Source organism: Myotis brandtii, unplaced genomic scaffold, assembly GCF_000412655.1.
Source record: "Myotis brandtii unplaced genomic scaffold, ASM41265v1 scaffold196, whole genome shotgun sequence".
Lineage (NCBI taxonomy): Eukaryota > Metazoa > Chordata > Mammalia > Chiroptera > Vespertilionidae > Myotis > Myotis brandtii.
The window spans coordinates 6,279,633-6,289,888 of record NW_005357311.1 but is presented as its reverse complement, the minus strand read 5'-3'; the positions used below and the strand labels follow the sequence as shown (position 1 = coordinate 6,289,888).

General features: G+C 38.7%; 1 protein-coding gene across 1 annotated transcript in view; it reads right to left on the bottom strand.

Moving 5' to 3' along the window:
- Positions 1-502, bottom strand: part of REEP3 (receptor accessory protein 3) — an 80,264-nt gene extending 79,762 nt beyond the window's left edge. The window contains exon 1 of the mRNA XM_005865144.2: positions 263-502. Coding sequence (XP_005865206.1) covers positions 263-465 — 203 coding nt within the window. The 5' untranslated portion in view covers positions 466-502. The remainder of the gene's footprint in view (positions 1-262) is intronic.
- Between the last annotated feature and the right edge of the window lie 9,754 nt (positions 503-10,256).

Below are 10,256 nucleotides of genomic sequence, written 5' to 3'. Positions count from 1 at the left end.
TCCACCCGGCGTGGAGGCGAGTAGTGGCGGGGGGCTGAGAACGAGGGCCTGAAGGTAGGGGTGTCAGCGCTTGTGAAAAAACAAAGTCGTAAGGAGCAGGAACTCCGTGTGACATTGACTCGCCTGGGCCAGGCCGTGCATTCTGGAGAGGCAAGATGTCGAGGCGTGTTCAGCCACATCCGGTGTCCTCCCTGTTCCCTGAGTCCCAGCGCCCTGGGCAGCTTTGAAGGGCTGCGTTTTAAGGGGAAAGTAGGGCGGATACCTGCTCTGGCCGTGGGGTGTTCCGGGATCCTCGTGCGGTGCGTGGCGCAATGCAGGGGAGGGGCCGAGGAGGAAAGCATTGGATTTCGTGTTTGCAGCCGTGGGTGTAGTTTTGATGACGCTCTCCAGGCCTCTTAGGGCACCTTTCCATCCCCAGATCTGCAAAGCCTGCTTTGCAGACACACGTGTGAGCCTGCCAGACATTCCAAGTAAAAGCTGGGCCTAGGACTCCTGACCTGCTCTGCTCTTTCCAGCTGTCTATTATTGGGAGGTGGGGGTGGGGGGTGGTTGGCTTACTGGGTACACTTCGCAGTTCTCGCAGATAGCATAATTCGGGAGGTAGAATTTTAAAACTTTTTTGGTGGCAGTACCAAATTGAGAAAATGACCTAAAAGTTTAGTCGTGTCTTTTATTTTATTTTATTATTATTCTCAGCCAAGATAGGGAAAGATAATTCTAATATTTAGATGGTACAAAGAATAATGGATGATATGTGGGCCTCGAGTCTTTAATTAAAGTCCAAGAAAATATAATAGCTTATTTTGTGGCCATACTGTAATTTACTCTTTTTGTTCCTTAGTTTCCCCATAGTAAAAAGAGGCTAATAATACTGTCGCCTACCTCTTGCCTTTTAGGGGTGACATGAGGCAATGCTAAATAACATGTTTAGGAAGTTCTCAGACTTGGTTGGAAGAAAATCAAAGACACATAAGATTAAGATTATCCTGAGTACTTTTAAATTCCCAGGGGTTCAATAGATTTAGTAATATTTTGATTATTTAAGAAATGAGCTCAGAAGCTGTTTTATACTCTTAAGTTGGGTTCTTTTTGTTTATTCATATTAAGAATGTATTTTAATTTGAGGGGTCTTGTTAATGAAAATTTGTATTTGTTCAGAATCTTATTTTTGGCCATTAGCATTATTTGGGGATCAGGTGTGCCACATAAACACCAGTTTTCTGAAAAATCTTGTGCAATAAAAACACAAAATCATTTGCATGCCATTCAAATTTCTCCATGAACGGTCCTGAAATTTTTTTATAGCTTTAATCTTACTGTCTTCTCAACCCCTAATATACCCTTCCCTAGTTCTCTTCTAGGAGCCAAGTTGTATTTTCATGCTCAGTGACTTTTTTTTCTTTATTGATTTTCTCCCCATTCTCTGTCAGAATCCTTGTTTTGTTTTGTTTTCCCAGTGTCCTATGCTGTGAAGATGGCCTTGATTTTCCTCAGTAGAATTATTCATATTTTTCCTAGGCTCCCATAATTTATTACTTGAATTTCTATTTAATGCCTGTGCTAATCTGCTTTATATTATGGCTATGTTTTACTGATGTCTAATCACTGGATGGTAAAATGTCTGAGGACAGGTATGGTATATTAGGTATTTTTGTGTTTTCCCAGTGTCTAGAATAGGGTAATCGCCCAATAAAAGTTTGAATAATATTAGTTACTCTCTGAAGTATCACAACTTGACAAAATTTCAGCCATGTACAATGTAAGTCTCTTAAAGATCTAAGTCTTTCTTGTCTTCTTAATTTGGGGGTCATCATTCTGAATATAAATTATTTCATTGCGTTGTAATATAGTAATGCCTTTAGGGGTTGCTGAGATATTTAGGACTGCTGGCTGCTCTCTGAAATGTCCCTGGGTTACTGTGTGTTCAATTTCATTTTGTATGCTCATTATATCTTCAGCCTCCTCCACATTCATGTTACCTTTTGCTGCTCTCAATCTGGAATAGCCCTCTTATTCACATCTCAATATGCCATGTGTTGGAATCCACCTACACCCAAATTGTTATGTTGTTGAGTCGACCTCTACACCCCAAAAAGCCTAGGTAGTGTTTATTCCCTTTTGATACATTGGGAACTGAGGTTTAGCTAACTCACTGCCGTTGACCTCATAGCTCATAGGAAACAGAACTGGAACTGTAGTCCATGCTTCCTATGCGTTGTTTACATTATACTCTGATAGGTGAATTGTGTCAAGGCAGTGGGTCCAGTTGGGAGACATTTTTTGTTGTTATTGTTGGGATGACAGGGGCTAATCAATAGCATTTAGTGGGTAGGGTTCAGGGATGCTATAGTTTTTTGCAGTGTGTGAGCTATCCTGAACAAAGAATGTCACAATGTTCTGCATGGTTTAGGAATATCCTGCCTGACATCTGTGTACTATTTGTAATTATGTGAACCTAGAACCTCCATTTTACATATACTAGTAAACTCCTGGTTTTAACTGAGACTGAACTTTCCATTGTTTATTTCCACATGCAACCCATGTGTGAAAGGAAGATTTATTTTCTTCTCAACTTGACCAAGAGTTGACAGTTTTGAAAAATTGCATCACAAACAACTTTGCATTTGTAGCTGTCACGTGTAGCTACTAATTACATTTATGTCTTCTAGTTCAGTTTTGTTTCAGGATTAACATTGAAATACATATTATCTTATTATAAATTATTTTCATTTCCCTCTTCCATTTATATTTTATTTAGGTTTTATGGATTTGTTTGAAGTTGTCTGTAGGAATATTGTTATTTCATGTCAGGGTGACAAAGCAGAAGTTGGAAAATACTTTTTGGAAGGGGGAAATCAAGTCTGATATGGTTGAGTATTGTTGGTCTAAACTAAGAGTAACTTCATCTGAGGAGGAACCTCTCATGAAAAGTACTTAGATTTTAGTAGTGGGTGTTTCTAATCTTTGTATATTTGGGCTGTGCTTTGGATAATTGAGATCTACTAGTAGGTGGCCATTAAGTAAGTGCTTCATGGTGCAAGGCTAGGCTCTAGAGACAATGGAACAAAAGGAAATACATTACCTGCTGCCCAGAAGCTTTTAAAGTGTGGTCTCATTGGCGTACTTGAGATCATTTCCTGTATTCAAGATAAAAATTATTTGTTTAAATACTAAACATCATATACCACTGGTATTCATTTGTTGTGCTATGAAGTACTTCCTTCATTGTGTTCTGCAAAGATGATTTTCGTTGGGTATTGAGTTGAATCATGGTGGGAGGTAGCAAGCATATTTAGGGCAAGAGGAGACGTATTTCTACTACCAGTATCAATCTGTCTCCTGTTAAATGGGGATAATAATGTTATGTACATCAAATGCCAAGGGTTTTAAAACCTAAAGTAAGTAGACCGTATTAAGAGAATTGCTCTCTTTTTTACATCTTTACTTAACAGTGTTCCTGGGGGAGTATGTGGAATATGCATCTTCTACATGTTAAAGGAGTTCATTTATTAGGAAAAGAAAAGAGTGTGAAAGTACCTAGGTGAGTAGGTAGTGAGAGCAGAATTACAGGGCACAGAGATAGTATCTAATCTATGTAATTATTAATGAGTATGCTAATGAGACTAGATACTGGGTCACCTTCCCATTTTTATTGGAGGAGTATTTTCAAGTGCTTGAAAGTATTTTTATTGGAAAAAGGCTAAAATTACTAAATGAGTTTACCTTTGATAGTTGTTTAGAAACTAGTGAGGGAGGCGATCTTAAAAAGAATGACTTACAAGACAAAACCTGTTCTTTTTACACCTGCTGCCAGATGAATATATCTTCTGTCTTAGCCAGTCAGCATTATGGTATTATGGTTACCACAGAGGTCACATTTGGCATCTGACATTGAAATCAAATTATAAAAGAAACTAGAGGGCCCGGTGCACAAATTCGTGCACCAGTGGAGTCCCTTGGCCTAGCCTGCGGGATCGGACTGAAACCAGCTCTCTGACATCCCCCGAGGGGTCTTAGATTGCGAGAGGATACAGGCCAGGCCGAAAAACCCCACCAGTGCATGATGGGGGCTGGGGAGGGATGCGGGAGGTTGGCTAGCTGGGGAGGGACTGCTAGAGGGTTCCAGGCCAACCCATCTCGCTCAATCCCGATTGGCCGGACCCCAGCAGCAAGCTAACTTACTAGTCAGAGCATTTGCCTCCTGGTGGTCAGTGAACGTCATAGTAACTGGTCAACTGCCTCCTCCCTGGTGGTCAGTGCATGTCATAGCCAATGGTTGAGCAGCCTTAGCATATCATTAGCATATTACGCTTTGATTGGTTGAACAGACGACCAGACACTTAGCATATTAAGCTTTTATATAGAATAGTTTTGAAAATATAATAATCAGATTGCAGAGAATAGAAAGATTAAATTCTGACTTAAGTATTTTACTACAGATATTAATAGAAAAATATAGCTACTAGCCAACAATGAAGAAAGCAGAATTCACCTGTGATGGCTGGATCTGTGGAACACACATAGTAAGGAATCAAGCATATCTGAGGTTCTTACAGATTTGAGGTAGTAGCTTTACTTGCAACAATTAAAAGTTTTTCCCCCTCCAGGGTAAAAAATGGTTTTGTGTTTGATTATATTAAATGGTAGAAATATGTAGTTTGAGACATATTTGAAACATTTGCACTATCCATTTAAAATAGACCAGATTAGTTCCCAGTTTTAAAATTTAGGTAGATCTATAATTCAGGTATTATTCCTATGGGGTTACAGTATAATTTGCAGAAAGCTGCAATTTTATGTTTTTGAGTGCTAATTCAAAGCACATGGAATAAAATTTAAAAGGGTAAACAATGAAGTTTGTTGTCTTTTATTGCCTGTCTTCAGTTATCTAGTTCCCTTCAGAGGCTATCTGTATAACCACATTTTTTGGTTTGTTTGTTTGTTTGTTTTGCCAGAGTAATGTCTAGAAACAGATTCAAATATAGGTATCTAGTCTAAGATACCTGTACATCAATTGGAACATAGTGGACTTATTAATAATTTTGTGACAGCTGAGCCAGCTATTTAATAAAAACTAAAGAAAAAGTAATTCCTGGTGGATAAGAAATGTAAGTGTAGAAACTAAAAGTGCTGTAAAAGTACAAAAAGAAAAAGTAGGTGAAGGTAATCTTGGTAATGGAATGTCCTTTCAAAGCATGCCATAAAATCAGAAACCCAAAAGGTAAATTTCATAGACTTGATTGTATAAGAATTTAAAATTCCTATGTTTCTAAAAACAATATAAATAAGATTTCAAGACAAATGACAAACTGGAAAAAATGCTTATAAAACCAGCATTTAAAAAAATTTTTTAACTAGAGGCCCGGTGCATGAATTCATGCACGAGTGGGGTCCGGCCAGCCCGCCCCACTGGGGGCCCATTGGGCTGAGCTGGTGCGGGGGAGGGGCTGTGGGTGGTTGGCCAGCCAGCCCCGCCCTCAATCGGGGTGTTGGTGGCCGATCAGGGGAGCTGGCCAGAGGGTGGGTGGTGATCAGGGCCCAGATCAGGCTGGTTGGCTCCCGCAGTGCGCGTCATAGCCACCAGTCATTCTGGTCGTTCTGCCCTTCCAGTCGCTGGGCTTTTATATATATAGATATATAGATAGTTTTAATATATAAAGCATTCATAACGACCATTAATTAAAAATGTATCTCAAAACCCAGAATCTCTTCTTTTGGTAAGAAGGAGCTAAAGATTTGCCACTTTGTTTTAACAACAAGTAAAAAGCTGAACAAACTAAAGAAAACAACTCTTCTTAGATTCTTCATAGAAGTGATGACACAGGGTAAACTGCTGCCCCCCAAATTGGAGAGACAGATAGGCAGAGAATCACAATTTACCAGAGTAGAAACCTCTGAAGGAACTGTAACTGATGAATCTGAGACTCAGTGTAGATAACTCTGAGAGTTAAAAACTGCAAGAGAATCCAATAGGGCTTCCTACCCCCACCCGACACACTTTTGTGAGTTTTACCTTAAGGAGCTCTAGCAGGTACTCACTGTTAGTATCAGAGAAAAATCCCCTTAAGCTTCTAGTGGCAGAGCTGGGAGAATAACTATTTTGAAATACATCCAAGCATTCTGCTTTTCTTAACAAGGTGCGTCCTCAGGAGAAACTTATATCATAGCCTAAACTAAGTCGGGAAAGGAAAATACTCAATACCAGCCAGCTCTAGCCTTCTACTTGGAGGAAGGGAAAAACCCAGTTTGAGCCACTCTTGCCATACATGTAGGGGAAGGGAAATACATAATTCTAACCTCCCCCAGCTATCCTGTTTCATGGAAGGGAAGTGGGGAGGTGGGGACTGAAACATTGGTGAAGCTCACAGTCTAGAGAGGTACAGGCTCACTGAAAGACTGAGACCTAATCATAGAACTATAGAACGCCCCATTCCCCCACCATACCACTACACTACTAAAGACCTATTTGCCACAGTTCCCCTTATCCAGTGCATCATGTCTACCTTTCAACAGCAGCAACAAAAAATTGCAAGGCATACCGAAAGGCAAAAAATACAGTTTAAAGAGAATAAGCAGTCATCAGAATCAGAGTCAGGTATGGAAGGAATGTTGGAATTGTTAAAGCAGGAATTAAAAAAACAATCATAATGGTATTAATATGTTTAAGATTTTAATGGAAAAAGTAGGCAACATACAAACAATAGATGGATATTATAAGTAGAGAGGTGTAAATGGAAAGGAAGAATACATAAAGTTAGAGATCAAAATAGTATAATAGGCCCTGGTCAGTATTGCTCAGCATTAGAGTATTGGCCCTCACACCAAAGGGTCAAGCCTTAGATTTCTGGTCAAAGGCATGTACCTGGGTGCATGTGGGGTGCAACCAATCTGTGTGTCTCTCTCCCATACAAACTTCTCTCTCTCTCTCTCTCTCTCTCTCTCTCCCCCCCCCCCCCCCCCCCCCCCCCCCCTCACACCTCACTTTCTCCCTCCACCTCCATCTTCCTCCCTTCCTTCCACTCTCTAAAAAAATCAATGGAGCCCTAGCTGGTTTAGCTCAGCGGGTAGAGCGTCAGCCTGCAGACTGAAGGGTCCCAGGTTTGATTCCGATCAAAGTCACATGGCCTGGTTGTGGCTCGATCCCCAGTAGGGGGCATGCAGGAGGCAGCCGATCATTGATTCTCTCATCATTGATGTTTCTATCTCTCCCTCTCCCTTTTTCTCTGAAATCAATAAAAATATATATATTTTTAAGAAGCAATGGAAAAAAATATTCTCAAGTGAGGATTAACAACAATAAACAGAAATGAAGTATACCTTTGACAGGCCCATTACTGGACTTGATAAGGCTCAGGAAAGAACCCCTGAACTTATGAATGTGACAATAGAATATTCCAAAATTGAAAAGCAAAGAGGAAAAAAAATCAGGGCAGAGTATCCAAAGCATGGGACAACTACAAAGGACATAGGGTGCATGTAATATGAATGCCAAAAGGAGAAGAAAGAAAAGAAGAGAAGCAATATTTGAGTCAATAATGACTGAAAATATTCCCAGATTAATGTTAGACACCAAACCACAGATCTAGAAAGCCTCACCAAGCAGGATATATGTAAAAACAAAACAAAAACTAAAAAAAAAACAAAACTACACCTAGACATAATGTATTCAAACTTTAAAAAATCCATTAAAAGAAAAAATTCCTGGAAAAAGCCATAGGAAAAAATCGGGCCTTACAGTAGACTTCCTGAAAAACCATGCAAGCAAAAAGAGAGTAGAGTAAAATATTTAAAGTATTGAGAGAAAACTAAAACAGACCAATGTAGAATTCTGTAACCTGTGAAATTGTACTTCAAAGGTGAAGGAGAAATAAAGACTTCTCAGACAAACAAAAATTGAGGGAATTTATTGCCAGTAGACCTGCATTGCTGTGTTAAAAGAAGTACATCAAAGAGAAGGAAAATTTTACACATCAGAAACTGATTTACATAAAAGAAGAGCATTGGAGAAGATATAAGTGAAGGTAAAATAAAAACTTATTCTTCTTATTATTAATTGCTCTAATAGAAGACAGTTCAGAATGATAGTAGCATTGTATTTGATTGTATGTGTGTATGTGTATGCATATATATACATATGTATACGTGAAATGAATGAAAGCAATGATATAAGTGATGGAAAGGAAGAATTAGGAATATTTTGTACTTACAAGGTACTTTGCAATGCCTAAGTAGCAGTATAGTGTTATTTGAAAGTGGATTTAAATTACTTGTAATTGGGTATTACAAACTCTAGGACAACCCCCCCCAAAAAGTATAATTGATATGTTAAGAGAGTGGAGAAAATTGAATCACAAAATGCTCAATTGAAATCACAGAAGCCCTAGCTGGTGTGGCTCAGTTGATTAGGCATCATCCCATACACGGAAAGGTTGCCCGTTAGATTCCTGGTCAGGGCACATTCCCAGGTTGTGGACTCGATCCCCTGAAGGCTCTGCAGGAGGTAGTCGATTGATGTTTCTCCCTCTCCCTTCCTTTCTCTTAAAAAATCAATAAAAATACTTTTTAAACGATGCAAAAAGCAAAGTCCACCAAATGCAGAAAAAATGTGGAAGACAAAAATAGGAACAACAAGCAGAAAACAGTATGGTAGCAAATATGGTAGGTGTTAATCCAGCTATATCAATAATCATCTCAGTAGACTAAATATATAAATTAAAAGACATATTATCAGGGAGGATTAAAAAACTAGACCTCACCATATTTTGTCTACAAGAAACCTACTTTAAAAACATACAGATTAAACATAAAGGAACAGAGGAAGATACATGCTAGCACTAATCAAAAGAAAGTGGAAATGGGTATATTTCAGATAGCAGATTTAGGAGCAAGGAAAGTTATTAGGGATAAAGAGGGCATTATATATGATAAAGGGGTCAATACTCCAAGAAGGCATAACAATCCTTAATGTAGAAATAGAGGAATCTACTATTATTAGAGACTAATAGTCTTCTCAGAATTTAGACAGATCCAGCAGGCAGAAAATCAGTAAGGACATAGTTGAACTCAACAGCACTTTCAGTGAACTAGATATAATTGACATCTATAGACTACAGATTACACATTCTTTTCAATCTCACTTGGACCATTCATTCACCAATATAGACCTCTTTCTGGGTCATAAAACACCCCTTATCAAATTTAAAAGAACATCTGCTCTTAGGCCATGGTGGAATTAAACTAGAAATCAATAACAGAAAAATAGTTGGAAAATTCTCAAATACTTGGAGGTTAAAAGGCATACTTCTAAAAAGCACATGGGTCAAAGAAGAAATCTCAAGAGGGATGGAAAAAATGTTTCGAACTAAATGAAAATGGAAATATAACAACATTTGAGGGATACAATTAAAGCAGTGCTTAGAAGGAAATTTATAGCATCAAATTCATATATTAGAAAATAAAGTTCTAAAAATCAGTCATTTAAGTTTCTGCGGAAACTAGAAAAAGAACAAATAAAGTCAAGTAAGCAGAAGAAAATAAATAATAAGAATTAGAGCAGAAATAAATTGAAAATAGGAAATGAATAGAGAAAAAACAAGTTCAAACCATGGTTCTTTGATAAGATCAATAAACAGTCTCTAGGAAGGCTAAAAGAGAGAAGGAACAAATTGCTAATATCAGATATGAAAGAGAGGACATCACTACAGATTCAATGGATGTTAAAAGGATAATAAAGGAGTATTATGAACAGCCCTATGCCCACAAATTTGATAACCTAGATGAAATGGGTCACTTCCTTGAAAATCACAAGAAGAAATAGACAATCTGAATATAAGTAGCCTATGTCTATATCTATCTATCTACACTAATAAAAGAGAAACATGGTAATTAGCGTACGACCGCTACCCTTCCCATTGGCTAATCAGCATATCCTTATGCAAATTAACTGTCAGCCAAGATGGCGGCCGGCAGCCAGGCAGCTGGAAGCGAACATGAGGCTTCCTTGCTTCAGTGACTGCAGACTCCAACGTTCCCCGCCTGACTTGCCGGCCTCTGAGCTGCAACTCTAAGAAACTTTGTAACAAATATAGAAGCTAAACAAAACCCCAGAAACCAGCTTTCAGCCTGCTGGGAACTCAGAGCTGAAGTTATACATTGTTTCGATTATAGAACGCAAACAAACCAGATACCTGCTTTCAGCAGCGGAAGCCTCAGAGCTAGAGCCAGAGCTAAAGCTGGCCCAGAATAAAATAAAAAAA